Raw genomic sequence first — 16977 nt, 5'->3', positions numbered from 1 at the left:
CCAAAATCCTTGTGCCTGACCAGTCTGTCAGAGTCCTGTTATGGGGAACCCTCAGTGAGCAGTAGTGCTGGATCATAGCGTGGTTCCACTGACTTAGTCAGGGACACACACCAACAGCAAAAGGGAGACCCCTTAGCAGGTCTTCCTCTTTATTTGAGTACATTACCCACTGCTGGTGACTTCTAGTGCCCACGAAGGACTCGCACAGTTTATGGAATAACCCTTTATTAATATAAAACTGTGACAGGCTAAGGTTTGATGAGTGCTGGTGATAGTGTCTGACTGCAAAAAAATACTCAAAGCAATGCAAAGACAAGCTCTAATCCCCAATAAAATACTGAGCATGCACAGAGTTTGATTCTTACCAAATAGGTATCTCCATAGGGGAGAAGATAGGCGCAGCCTATCAACTGATAGTTATGATGGAGTCTTTCCTAACTTTCCTTCCTTTCTCAACTTACTTGTATACTATTTCTCTACATTTGGGTGGAGCTTGGGTGACTCCAGTCATACATACCTTTGTTAGTGATTGATGTAAAATTCTCTCACTTTGCTTTTAAACATACAGTCAAAAATACAGGGCATGTGCCCAATGAGAGGTGGTTGTATCTTGGGGGCAGGTAACTTTGGGGCAGAGGTGTGTGTTAATGTTACAATTAGGCTATAATAAACCGATTTTATCCAAGGAGAATGTTTCACCACAGCTGTTGGCTCAGCAGCAGGATATCTCCTGTCTCTCTTGGCTGACAGGTGTTATGTCATTTCTCAGCTGCAAAGTGCCATCAAGTTCCCTTCCCTGCAAGGATTTCAGCAGAGCCCAAATGAGGTGTCTCCACTCCACCCCACCCTCTGTTCCATCCCCCTTAGGGTGCTGTGTGTGGTTGCACACTGTGGGTGTGGGGAATCATCGTGGAATAGGTTTTGAGCACACCAACTGCGTTCCATCCAGGGAGCAGCAACTGTGTTTTACTCTATAACTTCCACACTGTTATAACCTCTATCAGACCATGAATATAATCTCTCAGTATTATCCCCAGTCATCTTTCCACAGCTGGGTGAAATGCAGTAAAAATGGATGGATGTTACTGCTAGTCTTAAGTTGGCTATAAGATAGAGTGCCATTGCAGAGAAACAGCCATCTCCATTCCAAAATACCGCACAAGTCACTGCCCAAAGGGGTGCCAAATATCCATAAAATTGAACTGAGGAGGGTGGGATGGGAACAGATATGACCTTCTAAGTACTGTCTTGTAGAAAATCTTGGGGACAGCAAACATAAGTAAAAGCAGATAAAGCATAGGAGGCTCCAAACAAAGCTAGGACTATGTTGGTAGTCAGCCCTGACTAAAGCCTAGAAAAAACCAACTCCTTGGTATGGTCTGAAAAAAGGTGTGATGGTGCATGTCCCCTTCCTCCCCACCTCTGGATGCACTACAATGTAAGAAATGCTTGTCAGGCCTCAGCCTTGAGGAACAGCACCTGGACTCAGCTCCTCTTGAGCTTATCAGAAACACGGTCTGCTCCCAGGAACTCATGCTGTCTAATCAGCTCCCCCTTTTCAAAAAAACAGCCTTGGAAATTTACTTTTCTTGACTGAATAACAACCCAAATGTATTATTGCTTTGCAAGCTTGATAGCAACATGTCTTGGTTTGAAAGGACAGGTATCTGTCAGGGAAAACTGAAGTTTCCCTTAGAATAGAGAATGTAAAAACAAAAACAAAACAAAACAAACCAAACCACCAAAAAAACCCAAAACAAAACAAAAACCCCCAAAACAAACAAAAAAAACCCTCCCTCAAAATTATTACAATTTTGCAATTAGGAGCTTTCAGGCAAAAAATATGGCAATAGGAATAAGAGTTGTTTACTAGGAATATTTTTTAAAAAAGGAAAAATACAAATACAGTAGTACAAAAAACCAGACAAGCAAACAAACAAAAGTCCTAGAAAACCCTGACAGAGTCAGAGATGCGACCTGACACCCTGTTATCAGGATGTTGGAAGCAGTCCAAATAAGTCGTCCTGGAGTAACAGATGTTGTTCTGTGGAATAGAGATGACCCTGTAGAACAAAGGGTCCAGTGCTGGTGAGAGGGGTCCAGTCTTCCTCTGAGAATTCAGTAGAAAAACCAGCTGCTCCAGAGTTTGGGATTGCTGGTTTTATGCTGCTCCTCCCACTGGGTGGAGCATCTCACAATGGAATGAATTAATGTTGTCAGTCATGTGAGAGGCCTTAAATGGCCCATTCACAGGTGATGTCCCTTGGAGGAAAATGGGGTGGAAGAAGATAGAAAAACAGTATCTCCCAACTAGTTTCAACAGATGAAAATAGAATACACTTTTTTGGTTACATTTTTCAATCCAAGACACAAAACAACCAGAATTACAGCTAAGATAGAAAATTACTATGACTAAAGCAAACTCTCTTGTGACTCTACAAAGTGCAGTCCTAAGTGAGACCCTTTGAGCTCTTCAGGACTGCAGTGGGCTGTGACCAAAAATCTCCCTCTGAGTGGGATGTCTCTCAGAGCTCACAAACTTCTAAGTCTGCCACCCAATTGCTCCTTCTAGAACTTGACCTTCTGCCATCTCCAAAGTTCACAACTCATCTCTCTGATCCATGCTCAGTGTTCAGGGCTCCCTGGTGCATTCATTCCTAATGCCTCCATCTCAAACACATCAGGAATTTGACCTCACATAACGATGAGGCTCCTATGAGCCAAGTGATCACCTACTTGTCTCCCTTTCTCTACAGTAAAACAGTCCCATGGTTGTAAACTATGATCAGGATCTCTGCCTTTTTTGACACTTGTTGGGTGATACTGATACTATTCAGTTGGTGGAATACCACAGTTTGCTCTGCCAGTTCACTGGAATAGTATCCTTGAGACTTAAAATGTAATTTTAAACTGGAATTTGCTCTTCAGATTTCATTTGGCTTCCCTATTTTGCAACTGCCTAGTTCAGAGGCGCAAGCTGCAGCCACCTGTGTACACAGGTGTCTTGTGCAGTGCACAGAGCCATATCAGAGTTGCCTGCAGGTGTGATTCCAGGAGCTCCGTGGGATGTGTTTAGTGCTGTCTGTGGCAGTAGCTGTGCCCTGGGATGGCATCCTCATGCTGTGACTTGTCTCCATGGATATCCTGGACTCTTCTGTCACTGCAGCCCCAGTGTGAGCCTGGCCTTCTGTGTCCCCTGCACTGTGCTGGAAGGGACCAGATGCCCCTAAAACACCAGGCTATGCTGGCCCCATGCTCAGGGCAGGATGAGGTCCCTCCATGCAGGGGAGCACTGCATCTGCTGTGTGGGGCTGTACAGTCCTGCATGAGCTAACCATTACGTCCCTTCACGTTATTTAGATTTCCTAAACCAAAACTAAAACCATCACAGTCTAAGGGTTCATGTTAGTTGGGTTCAAGGACAGATGACGTGACCAGTCTGTAGGTACCTACATGTGAAAAGGGTTTGTTCTTTAATAGCTAACACAGCAGTGAGATCCTGTGCCTGGCAGGTGAAGCACCTTATCCTCTCTAGAAGTAAGGCATTAGCAGGTGAAACTCCTCCCTGTGCAGGTGGGCAGGCAGGGAGTGGAGAGTGCTGCCCTACATATGCCTTGTGAGTGCAGACTAATGGACCATCTGCACCCCACAGCAAAAATCAGTCAGTATAATTCAATCTGTTCTGTTCAAAGGGAGAGGAGGCTGGAGGAAAACGCTTACAGCCAGCTATGGCAACAGGGGAAAAAATACTTCAGAAAGTCTACAGTATGTGCTCCCCTGATACACTTCTCTTGCTCATTTTTTTCATTATATTTATTAGTCTCCTCATAGATTACTTCACCTCTGCAAAAGCCCTACCCTGCTTATCCAGAAATAAATGACCTGTGCCTCTTCCTCACAGTGCTCTTCACTGCACCTACACTGAAACCAGACCACTTGCACGAGCACTCAAGTGCTAAGCAGGAGTGTTTGCTGCTTTGATCCCAACGTCCTTCCCAGTAACACCAGTCTCCCCCATGTTCCCAACCTGCAAGACAAGAGATAGGACATGGCCCAGCCCATCTTAGCTGGTGGCTCTCTCTCAGTGAATGTCAGAACCACGTGAAGAAAGCTTATTGCTGAGGCAAGTGCATACCTGCTTCAGCAGCAGTCCAGATAGGGGAGCGGCCACACACAGCAAGAAAAGGAACAAGGTCAAACACCCAGCTTGCACTGCTTACACCGAGGCTGTGTTTGTACCCCTCAGCACAAAAAGCCCTCTTGTCCAAAGGGGACATGGAGACATGAAGCAGACTGGACACACGCTGCTGCCATAGGCTGACACCAGGCTGTGAAGCACTCCTGTCTTCCTGAAGGAAGAAAAATGACTGTCTTTCACAGAAGCTAATTCACTTGTTAGGTACTGCATGTTCATATCAAATTTGCAATAAGATCCATGACAAAGGCTCCAAGATGTGACTATAATACATAAAAATAACTATCAATAGTAGCAAATCAGAGAGAAAAGGATGAGACCATTCTCTCAAATTCATATGCTTGAACCTATTAACTCTTCATTTTGTTTCTTTTCCTGTTGCTAAGAGCAAAGAAAAACCACAGCCCTTCCCTCTAAATTACACTGGAGAAATCAAAGGTCACACTCGTCCATCTTTTCAGTGTGTGATTAGACACGTCAGGGTATTTCCTTTCTGCCAATTAACACTCCTGCAGCTCGGGAACCACTCCCTACTCCCTCGCCAGGATGCAAACAGGTGTTTAATAGCGCACAAATACAGTCACGCCGTGCTTTCCTTCTGGCCTTGTCTGCGTGATGCTTGGTCACTCAAACTCTACTGAGTGGTAACACCACCCCGGAACTAGATACAGCATTTAGCTCACCTGCTCTTTGAACGAAGCACATCTTTCCAAACCCTGTCAGAAAACACGTTTGTACATAAACCTCTTATGGTGTTAAACAGAGCCGTGGGCGGAGAGAACAGCCGGGCAGCTCCAGCTGAGACACAGCTCAGCCCAAGTGTAAATCCTATTGGAATTAAGCTCCGCCCGAGGCTGGTCTGCAGGGTTCCTGCAAGGGCCTTCGATGTCCTGGGGGACTCCGGACAAGACACGTCTCTTCTGAGCTGCTGGCAAGCGCATTACACTAATTAGTCTGATCGCCTAAACGCTTTCCGGAGCTCTCATCCAGGGCTTTCCCTCGGCCCCGACGCATGATCTCATTAGGACACAGCCCAAGGCGGCCTGGGACAGCTCTCCAGGTCTCGGAGGAACCGCTTCGTTCCTCAGCTCCCTCACCACGAAACAGCGAGGGACTGCCCGCTGCCCCGCCGGCCCTCTCCCCGCTCCAGCCACCAGCGTGCCGAGGCAGCGCTCCGGTTTCCCGGCGGGGATGGTGAAGGCGGCAGCACCAACCCGCGCCGCGCTGGCCCCGTCCCCACCGCTGCGGGAACGTGCCCAGGGCGCTGCGGCCGCTCCCGGGGGAGAATGAGGAGAGCGGGGCAGCTCCCGCAGCCCTGTCGCAGCCCTGTCACAGCCCTGTCACTGCCCCGTCCCCGCCCCAGCAGCCCCTCTACCGCCATGTGCCCCCACCCCTCCCACTGCCCCCGCCCGCCCATTGGCTGCCGCTTCAGCCCCACCCCCTCTCCTCCCTCCGCCATTGGACGGACGCTGCTTCTCGCTCCGCCTCCCTCCCTCGGCCTCGCGCTGTGATTGGCTAGCTATTACCCTCCTTTTCGGTCCCTGTCCCATCTCTGCCAAGTGATTGGGCAGTGCTCACCCTCTGGCTCCGCCTCCCCACGGGCGTTCCGCTTTGCGATTGGGCGAGCCCCTCCCTTCGCCTCGCTCCCCTCCCACCCGGGCGCCGCGCGGGCTCTCACTGGGCCCCGGCCGCCCGCCTCGCACGCGCGCCGGCGCGTCCAGGGGCGCCCTTCCCCTCGCGTGACGCCCGCGCCGGCGATTGGGGGAGCGCGGGCCGCGCTTCCGGTGCGGCGCGGCCCGGCCGGGCGGGGGCGGCGGAGCGGGCGCGGCGGGGCCGGCGCGATGGAGCGGCCCGAGCGGCCCCGCGCCAACGGCTGCGGCGGCGCCCACGGCGCGCTCCGCAACGGCTTCGTGCGCGGCCCGCCCGGCACGCAGGTGTGTGCGGGGCACGGGGCGCCGGGCGGGCGGGGAGCGCGGCGGCGGGGCCCCGGAAGGCACCGCGGGGTGGCTGGGAGGGTGTCGGCAGAACCCGGGTGGTTTGCACCGTGGGCCCTCGCCTGGGGAGGGAGGGCAGCGCCCGGGGGCTGCTCACTCACCGCGCCGGTGGCGGCATGGGAAATGACTGTCCCTCGAGTCACGGCTGTAACTTTACTGCAAGGCTTTTACTGGTGGCAGAGCTTTGAACTTAAACCTTGCTATAACACAGTAGGTCCGTGGGTTAGAAGAAAAGGTTTTAGCAGTTCTTCGCCGCTGTTTCATTGTTACAGGTGCGACGCCGGGGCTGTGGGTACAAGTAGCCTTGAGCAGGGACTTAGAGCAGAGTCGGAGGTTGATGGATCTCATCTGGCTGTGTTAACACCCTGTGGTGCAAGTGTGTATTTGTGCTTGCAGACTTCAGTGTCTTTGAAAAACACTCAAGTTCTGTGTTATAGTGTAAGGAACTTGAAGGTTGTCATGAAGTCAGCCTCAGCAAAAGGTTGTGTTTCCTTGAGCACCTCAGGCTGCTTGAGAAAAACCTTCCTCTGGCATCATCTCTCCTGCTGCTTCTGTTCTTCAGTCCTGTGCTGTCCCTTCTATTTTCTCAGTATAGGCTTGTGCAGTCACTCTATGAACTGGATTGAGAATTGATTCAGGGTAAAACAAAACTTTTTTTTTCCCTGAGTTATCTTTAATTGAGGATAATTACCGTATTTCTTTGACTAGATGGATGTTTATGACCTTGCCCTGGCCCTTGGGAGATATAGCACAATACTGGAAGTGAATAAATTGAGGGATGTATAGTACCTTCATTTGGCAGCAGTGTCAGCTTGTATTGGTTAGGGGAGCCATGGCTTTGGTAGTCTTGCCTTGCAAACACCAAGCATTTACTGCTGGCTATAAAACCTTACATGTAAATCTTTGTAGTAAGACAAAGTGTGGTGATGGAGAGTGTTCTTCTGTGAGTGTTTTTCTCCACCCTGTGCTTTCTAAAGAAGGTCCGAATACAGTTATATTCGTCTACTTCAGAAGGGCAGAAGATGGGGTAGGGAACTGTTTTGGTCAAGGACTGTGTTCACCGGTGTGTCTCGAAAACTTGAGTGATGAAACCTGTGAATGGGAAAAAACATAGAGGTCAAAGTGAGGAAGCTTAAAATCCTGGCTGGTTTATGAGATATTCTATTCACTTAGTAGCTTGCACATGATACTATGCTCAGATATGTTTTGGAGACCTGAGGCATTTGAGATAACTATTTCTAATGCAGGTCAGGGTTCACTGGAGAAGTGCTCATGAGAAAGCTTACCAAAAAACCAGTGTGTAGTGGCACTCTCAGAGGATATGAGTGTAGGAAAGTTTGATATCTTTCTGGCAGCTGCTTGCTGGTCAAACAGAGATTTATTATTAGGAGTATTACATTCTTTTCTCCATAATTTTATGTGGGCTAACTTTATGCTAACTTTCAAAGTGAGGGTCTGAATGTTAGAACTGGACTGGAAGAAGCAACTGTTTAGGAAACTAATTATGTCCAGCTTTCTCAGATAGCATCAGTGGTGGTAAGCTGCCAAAGTATGTATTTGCTGATATATTACAGATTTGGCTACTTGTTTGGTCTTTTGCCTTTTCAGTTTTGTTTTTTAGGCCTTTCTAGCCTTTCTACAGAAGACGGGAAACATGTATGCTCACTTTGTGTTGAATGTATTTGTATGTGTGTATGTATAATCTATGTACTACTGTATACAGCACTTGAGAATCCACAACTGTGTAAGCAAGTACCAAAAAGTAGGCAGCTTACACAAAGGAGTGTGATTGTTACTTAGTGGGGAAAAAAAACCAAACAGAAAAGTAAGGATGAGTAAGACAACTTTTTCAAGAAAGCCTTTCATGGGTTTTGTGTGAGAAGCAAGAGGCAAAGTGCGATCTAGCTAAAATAATGGGAAAAGGAGGAGCAAGGAAAACTATCAGTTTAAGGAAATGTTGCAGTCATTGACAATTTATCTGGAAAACAATGGAGTTTCTGAGGGGAGAGTTTGGAGAAGGGTGGTGCATTACCATGCCCTCCAGTAGGACTTGATAATGCAGGAAAGCTCTACCCATTTTTAACTATGTGGAAAAAAAGAGTCCTCTTCTATCTAGGACAATTCTGCTCAGGTTATCTATATAAGTTTTGGGGTTTTTTAATTCTTGGGGTTTTTTTTTGTTTACATTGTTTTGGAGGTTTTTATCCTAAAAAAATAAATCTTAAATTCGAAGATTCTCTTATGATACTCACTCCATTAAGGGTGGTATTTGATATAGAGTGGGTTCTTTATTGTTACTCCAGCATGAACAGAAGAGGGTGAAATTGTTTGCTTAATTTTCAAAGGGGTTGTACTTGTCTCCTTCCGAACTGCTAAACTTCTTTGATGGGAGGCAAACTTGCTGCCTACTAAAACTGTGCAGTAACAGACTTTGGCTGCCTTGGAGATTAATGAAATATCATCACTGACTGGGAAAGTGACCATTTTCACTTTTCACAGAAAGTGAAAGAGAGCAAATCTTAGTGAAAGAGATGTGAAGTTACCTCTTCAAGTTGTGCACGATTCTGCTTTTTATGCCCTTCTGCTCTTTTGGGGAGAGTGTTGAGTTCAATATAAAAATGGTGTGTAGGAGCTATCAAGACACTTGTGGGAATAATAAGTAGGGGGAAATCGCTTTTTCTTTCTGCAGTGCAAATTTTAAACGGGATGTATTTCTCCATTTGAATGTTTTGCAAATGACTAATGGTTTTCCAATGCTGCATCTGAAAAGATTTTTCCTGCTTAGTATAGGGAGATTGGGACATTTTTAATGGAGAAGATGCCCTTACTTTCCAAGATAATTTATTTGAATCCACCTGTTATTGTGAACAAATTCTTAGTAATGTGGGGGTTTTTTTAGTCCTTAATTGAGCTTCTCACATTAAAATGGTTCTAACAGTAAAATGTTGTGCTTCTAGAAGTTAAAGAAGTAGTCTCGACCTAAAAAGATAAAATTGAAGTATAGATTTTAGATATCAAGTTCCTAATTTCTGTTATGTGCACTATCTCCAAGTCAGTTAGATAGGAGCTGGAATTATATAAACAAATTTTAATTTCTCTGATGTTTCTAGAAGGTTTTTAAACAGCATCCTATAGCAACTTCCAGATAACATACATGCCTTTGTAAACAAAGTCTTGTACTGCTTCCTCAGGAAGACAAGGAATAGTTTGGTTGAGAAAAGTGGGAGGACTGTGGGATTTGCATTCCTTTAAGACTGTCACAAGTCCTGAATTCTAACAGCTATTAAAATGGCATAGATAGTTCTTTCCTGGAAGCTTTGGTGTGGACATACAGAAAACAGTTTGTGTAGTCTTGTGATTTGTGCTTGCTCTTGGTAAATAGAGCAAACTGCTTATAGGTTCATCCTGTGGGATGCTTCAGGATGCCAGGGAGCAGTGGCTTCATCCTGATTTTTTGGATGCTTTTGTTGGAATTCAGGTTAGTGTAGTTTCTTTCGGAGAGCACACTTAAGGTGACTACAGCAGATACTGCAAGTTCTTCTTGCAACAAGGGATTTAGTGGTAGCAGTGATGTGAATCTTGTTTCAGATGAAAGTTAGGATAAGATGAATGTATTAAATAACTACCCTATCCACTGGTGTAAAAAGGAATTGGAGTATAGAATTGTGACTTTTTTCACATCTGTATGCAAATTTAAAATTCAAGTATTTCTTTTGGAAAAAAAATGATCCCGAAAATCTAAATCTCATTAACTTCTTCATGAAAAAGTGGTTGTTCCACCTTACTCAGCATTTGAGAGACTGCATCTTGCAAGTTGTGTCCAGTTATGAGCTTTTCAGAAAGATGCTGACATAACCACATCAGTCTGTGAATTCAGTGGAGGGTCCCCAAGAAATGAAGAGGCTGTAAGGGCTGGGTTTGCTCAACCTTAGGAAGAAAGAAGGCTTAACTAGCTGGCTGCAGGATATATACAGAAAATGGGGCCAGACTCCTGGAAGCATGTGGCAATACTGTGAGAGGCAACACAAGTCATTTGGAGGAATGGGAAATTTTGATTGCACATAAGGAAAATGATTTTTCTGTCAAGAGTGGTAAAATACTGGAAGAAGTTGCCCAAAGAGGTTGTGGAATCTCCACCTGTGGAGGAGTTCAAGGCTGCTGGACGTGGCCCTTGGCAGCCTGTTGTAATTAGCCCTGCTTTGAGTTGGGGCTTGGACATAATGGCCATTGGAGGTACTGCCAACCTTGGTTATTCCATGGTTACAGAGATGAACTCATGGACTGCAGGAGTGTTTGTCCAGGTTTAGACATTAGCATTTAATCCCCAAACCCCTGTAAAAATGTGTGCCCTAGGGCTCATAGCAGGTACTCTGAGGAGAGAAATTACTACTTTCTAACTCTTGCTTGGTTTTATGATTGACTGTATTTATTGTGTCGGTAACATAAAACTGAAGAAGAAAGTTGTCTGATCTAAAAAAGACTGCAGCCTTGTTCAGATATTTTAATTGACAAATCTTTTATTTTTGAAAAAGTGTACTTGTGCACAGTTATCTTTTTCTACTACCAAATTCAATTATAAAAGACTGTAAGCCTCTGTGGAAGGAATAACTGCTCAACATTTTCCCTGGCTAAATAAATATTTGAAGCTATCATATTAAATTAGTAGATGTAGTGGCAGTGTTGTACTTGTTGAGAATTTGTGTGTCTGTATTGGTATAAAAACAAACGCCCATGGTAGCTGCTCGTATGATGGGCTTCTCTTGGATTTGAATATGTGCTACTGAGAAATTAGTTTGGGTGAAGTGTTAAAATCTATTGATTGTATTTGGACTGCCATTTCAGATTTAGCTGGTGATGAGCTTTAAATGCTCTAAGAAATTGTTATAAATATATACAAGATAATTTTTGTTTACTATATGTACCTGAATGATACATTGTATATTTCTTAATTGTACAACAATGTCTTAATTGTACAACAAAACCAAAGTTTTTTCTAAATTTCATATTTTCAATTTGTTCAGGGGACTAAAGCTTTATCTGAGTTCTCTTGAATTGAATTTCTCTAGGTGGAACGTAAAACATTGACCCGTCTTCAATGAGATTTTCAGTTTTTTGTTTTGGCATCATTTAGAAATGAATCCTAGAAAAAGAAATGTTTGTAATTCAGAAGTATAGTTTTGAAGAATACTTACAGTTGAGAAAGCAAGAGTTGGAAAGTTTAGGAAGTAATGGGGTTTACTGTATATAAAAATGAGAGCAGATTCTAAAGTATGTCAGGAAATGCTTTCAGAGGTATCTGAGAGCCTGGAGATTGACGTGTTAGGGAAGCACTGCAGACCTATTATGTCTTTGGAAATCCTTATTGGAAATCATATTTAGTATTCTGTATGCTTGAAATCTACTGAACGTAATCAATAATGTAAGGTTTAAGGTCATTTAAGGTAAAGTGTCAGAAACATAGTATATTCTTAGTAGAAATCAAATTGTCACCTATATGTAGCAAGCAAAAAAACCGCAAGTTTAATTACATCTTTTACTTGCTAATGGGGGGCAGGGAGAATCCCAGACCCAGACAACTTTTAAACATTGTGAAGATTTACACTGTTTTTGTAGATGTGGTACATGCATCTTAAGGACTGTCGAATTTGTTGTGAGTAACTAATTGCAAATACAAATATTTGAGAATACTTGTCAGGAAGAACAAATCTTTAATTAGGAATATACTCTTAAAGTCTGTTTCATAAGACAAGTTTATCTCCTGTGGGCTTTTTTAAAAGCTTAAAATATCATTCAAACCAGTTAATTCTAATTTTGGTAGTAAGTACTTGGTCTTTTTACCCATGAAATAGTCTGAGATTTGAAGTCTAAGCAAAGCAGTGCAAGGAAGAGGACTGGAGGTGACAGTAAAGTTACCACAGAATACCTAACAGTTTAGAGCAGCTGCCTTCATGGAATTCTCACTGCTGTGGTTTCTGTAGTGCTGATTTTCTCAATCCTTTGTAATAAATGTGACCACTTTTGCATACGGAGGCACACTCATGGATGCGGTCTTTCACACTGTGTTTCTAAAAATAGAAGCTGCAAACCTGTTAGTAAAATTTCTGCAGCATGTGTGGTATGTGGCAATGAGAAGCTACTACATTTTAATAAGAATTTAACAAAGTTGTGTTCCAGCATAAATAATCTTTTTAATGTGTTTACGTAAAGTCTGCCAGGTTTATCTGAATTTGTTCTTCCTGTCAGCATGAAATGAAACAGCCTCTTTAATAGAGAGTGCTGAACCTTTCCCGAGGTAGCAGCAATAAGCAATTACTGCTCCTGTACTGTGTGCAGCATGTATTGCACTTGTAGCATTTTATCTCCCCAAAGTACATGCCTGCCATGCAAGGTGTGTACCCAGAGAGCCGTGATAAATCCTGTGTGTTGTCTACAGTAGCATCTGCCATTATTCCCGTGTTTGACATGGCTTTTGTCTTCTCACTCACAAATGATACAGCATCCAGAGGAGGGCTAGGGAGATGGTGAAAGGATCTAGAAGGAAAGCTTTATGAAGAGTCATTGAGGTCACTTGGTCTATTCAGCCTGGAGGAGACAGGGCACACCTCATTGCAGTTACAACATCCTCACAAGGGGAGGAGGAGGGGCAAGCACCGATCTCTTCAATCTGGTGACCAGTGACAGTGCCCAGGGGAAGGGCATGAAGCTGCTCTGGGACAGGTTTAGGCTGGATATTAGAAAAAGATTCTTCACCTAGTGGGTGGTCAGGCACGTGAACAGTGTCCTAGGGAAGTGGTCACAGCACCAAGCCTGATAGAGTTCAAGAGGCTCTTGGACAACTCCCTGAAATAGATGGTGTGACTCTTGGGGTTGTGCTGTGCAGGGCCAGGAGTTGGACTCGATGGTCCTTGTGGGTCCAACTCGGTACATTCTGTGATTATCATCACACTCTGATGTGTTTTGCCTAGACCTGTGGTGTCCTGTCTAGCAGTAGCTGAGATGCTGCTGCTGCCCAGTAACTGCTACAATACTATTTCATGTGATCTGTTTCCCCAAGAGTTTGGCCCAACACAGGCATTACCAGTGGCTGGTTCTTTGTTGCCTTCTGTAGGCAGCTGAGTTGTGCTTTCTGATTCTCCTGCAGCTGAGTTCCTTAATGTAATGGTGCTCTTCTGCATACATGTACTCTACACAGTACAGGAAAGAGATGTAGGTGAGCATACGCCTACTTTTTTTGAACCGTGTGTTTAAGTGAACTCTGACTTTTCTTTGTACTTGGATATGCTGTATATTCTACTTCAAAGGTCATGGCTCACTTTATGATCATAAGGCTTGTTGAAATCATAACAGTCTTAATTTTCCAAGCTTTTTTTCTCATCTTGATAAGAGGAAATTAAGCACTGAACTGTAGCCACCTTCTTTCTTGGTCTCTGGAACTAAAATTGGTGTTCTTTTGCAGCAGTTTTGGAGCTTGCAGCATATAAGCCTTCGTTTCAAGGTTAGTGTGTGAAGTTATAAGGCATTCTTAGAAAAACAAATAGGCTTGCATTTAATGTGACTACAAATGTCTCTTCTGTAGTCAAATTCTAGACTTTTTTTATGGTCATGTGCTTCATGAAGACTTTTGGAATTGCATTCAGTCTTTAATTTTTGATTCAGCTAGGATAACACAAGCTTCTCAGCTGATGTGGTAGCTGACATGCAAATTTAAGGATGTATTAGCACATTGGTGGAAGAACACTGAGAGGTGAAATTGACTGGAGTGTGGGTTGAATCAATATAGGTATTCCTAAAACAGCGTTTGTTAGTGAAATATTTGGCTTGACCATACTGAATAGGTATTTTAGTTTTAGCATTTGTTACAAGCACAGGCATCTCCAAAGACCTGGAAAAATTGGTATGATTTCATTCTGATTGATTTTGCATATAGATTTGGGTCTCTTAGTTCGTTTTTTTTCAGTATCTACTTTTTGGTGTTTGGTAACCTCAGATCCATTATCTTAGGATGTAGCCTTTCATCTCTTCCAGATGAACTACCAGTTACCTGGGAAAGACATCTTTGATGTGTTCCCTAGTTGTTCACTACTAGGTAGTTTGTGAAGTAGTCACTACCAGTCTTCTGTCTGCTTATCCACAGATCAGCTGCTGGTAGGCAGGCACAGATGGCAGGTATGTATGTAGTGTGCCTGCTCCTGAGCAGCTGCTATTCACAGCCTCATCTGACAAAGTAAGGATGCAAACTTCAACTTGTAATTCCCCAAGCTGTGAAACTGTCATGGTTGGAGCTTCGGTGCATGATTGTTCTTGTAGCTGGATGCAACAAAATTCTATAATTTTGTGTACAGGAGCCATAGTGATACAGTTAAGCAATCCTGAGAGTAATAGCGAAGAGGTGGCTTTCATGATTTTTCCTTTGCAGTGTTGGCTTACTGATTCTGCAATTGTCGTGGTGCTGGTGCCCCTCCTCTCTCTCCAAAAGCTGCTGCCTCTTGTTTGCTGAGCTCTATTGAATGACTTTGTAGAGCAGTGCTCTAAAGACTATTGCAGTCTAATGAGTAACCTGCAAAAGATTATATTTTCAGCATGGATCAGTTCAGTGTTGAAGGGCTGCTATGCTGATAATCAGATTTAGTTGCTTTAGCTGTGCAAGCTGGAGGCTGGTGCAGATGGCTCAAAGTGGGAGTGAGTGGGGCAGGGGCAGTTTCTTCAACTGGCATAGTTTGCGAAGAGAACAGTGTATGAACCTTTGACCTGCATTAAAGTCTTAAATTTTGGAGCTGCAGTGAGGTAAGCAAGTGTTTCTACACTTGTTCCAGTGATGGCCATGGCCATCACTGTATACAGTATGTTTTTAAAATAGTACTTCAGTAATAAACCTGGCCTCAAAGCAGTGCAAGTTAGTTACCTGCATCTGGCTTTAAGTGCTGCTGCTTAAGAGAGCTGTCTTTGCTATTTTGTTTCCATACTTACACATATTCCAAAATCCTCACAACTGTGGTGACCAAATCAAGGATTTGCTTTCCTTAGAACTGTGTCAGCAGAAGGAAAGAGGTAGAAATGATTATCTGGAGGGAAGGTGCTGTTGTAGTTTATACTCAGTGACTGCATAGCTACAGCATAATTATATCCCTAAGAACAGATCCTTGCTTCTGAAAAATTGCTTTCATGATATTAATGGCAGACTTGAAATACAGACTTGCTCCAGAGATGAGCAGGTATCACTTTCCAAATAATACAGTGTCTGGTGATGCCAGCAAGTATGTGCGCCTTATTGATTCATCAACTGTTGTAGAGGTTAGTGCAATTCTACCTTACTCTCCTTTAATATGAGTGACATAGGTGAATAACTGGTTTTATTCTGTCTGCTGGTCCACACCCCTCAGGAATTATTTGCCATCCTCTTTTTTTGGATGAGTTTAGATTCAATCTCTTTCGTAGATGTTGAGGTTTCTTTGGTTAGTACATTTTAAGGAATACATTTCTTATTTATATATATATATTTGATGCTACACAAAGGGGATTTATGTCTTGTAGAGTGTTCTTTCATATGTAGCTATTCTATTATTGTGCAGCCATTCTATAACTTAGCCATGCTGATAGCAATTTGCCTCTAATGGCTAGATTTCTATGTTTTTGTTCATTGACTTATGAGAACTGATCTTTAACTTAACAATTTGAAAAAGTAGTCTAGTTAAAACCATGATCTTTTCCCCCAATGTTGGGTGAGCACTTGCCTTGTAGCTGTGAAGTTTTTCTGTAATAGCTGCAAATATTGCATATTCCAGTAATTGTACTTGAGACAGACCTACTGTATGCACTAGGCAGCTAGTAAATCTCTTGCCTTTAGATGATATGTAAGTAGCAAGATGACTTTTAGCGTGGATTTTGCAGAAAGCCATGCTTTGTTCTGTATGCTGACATATATGCTGTGTTGAGACTCTGTATACAATGACTTTTTTGTCTGTGCTGTCATGTCCGCCTCATGGATGAGTACTTTGTTTATGTCAGCATCTTTAGGCTAAGAGCTACAGAGACACGTGGATTATGATTGTTTTGTTACACTAATATAGGCTTCCAAGTCTGAGAATATATTGTTTAGATCAATAAAACTATTAACTTTCTATTTTGTTTATCTCTGTAGTAATCCTGGGATGCATCACTGTTCTGCTATTTATGCCCTCTTGGTGAAGGCACTTTTTTCATTGTGGTTTGCCTAGATGTAAGCAATGCTCTGTATGTAGTTTTGCAAACAAAATAATTTTAATGATATTTTAGATTAAACTGCCCTAGATTGATAACTGTGACTTGGGTTATATCAGCAACTTGGTAGCTTCGTGTATAGATGCTGGCAGTATTTAGCAGTAATGGCTGAACTTAGCTGGAAGCAGTTTTTGCTGAGTGGTGGGGGGTGCAGAGCATATAACTGACCACAGGGCTGGGCACTACTCTGAAATGTCTATCTGCCTTTTCTTCAATTAATACCTCAACTACCTCTCTTTAAATTTTTACTATAGATAAATCATATTGTGCACAATGGAGGATTATACAAAAGGCCTTTCAATGAAGCTTTTGAAGAAACACCGATGCTGGTTGCTGTGCTGACCTATGTAGGCTATGGTGTTCTCACTCTCTTTGGATATCTGCGAGATTTCATGCGGCAGTGGAAGATTGAGAAGTGTCAAAATGCAACAGAAAGAGAAGAACAGAAGGTAACCATTGGGAAATAATGTTCAGGGGGAAGTGATGTGGCTGAGGCTTAAGTGTTTCTTTGGGGAGAAGTGGTGCTCAAAG

The 16977-nt window shown here is 43.5% G+C and overlaps 1 protein-coding gene across 1 annotated transcript in view; it reads left to right on the top strand.

The window, feature by feature from the left end:
- The first annotated feature begins 5954 nt into the window (after positions 1-5954).
- Positions 5955-16977, top strand: part of SPTLC2 (serine palmitoyltransferase long chain base subunit 2) — a 77163-nt gene continuing 66140 nt past the window's right edge. The window contains exons 1-2 of the mRNA XM_063399073.1: positions 5955-6129; positions 16701-16895. Of these exons, the coding sequence (XP_063255143.1) occupies positions 6037-6129; positions 16701-16895 (288 nt within the window). The 5' untranslated portion in view covers positions 5955-6036. The remainder of the gene's footprint in view (positions 6130-16700; positions 16896-16977) is intronic.

Source organism: Prinia subflava, chromosome 5, assembly GCF_021018805.1.
Source record: "Prinia subflava isolate CZ2003 ecotype Zambia chromosome 5, Cam_Psub_1.2, whole genome shotgun sequence".
Taxonomy (NCBI): Eukaryota; Metazoa; Chordata; class Aves; order Passeriformes; family Cisticolidae; genus Prinia; species Prinia subflava.
This window is presented reverse-complemented; position numbering and strand designations above follow the sequence as displayed.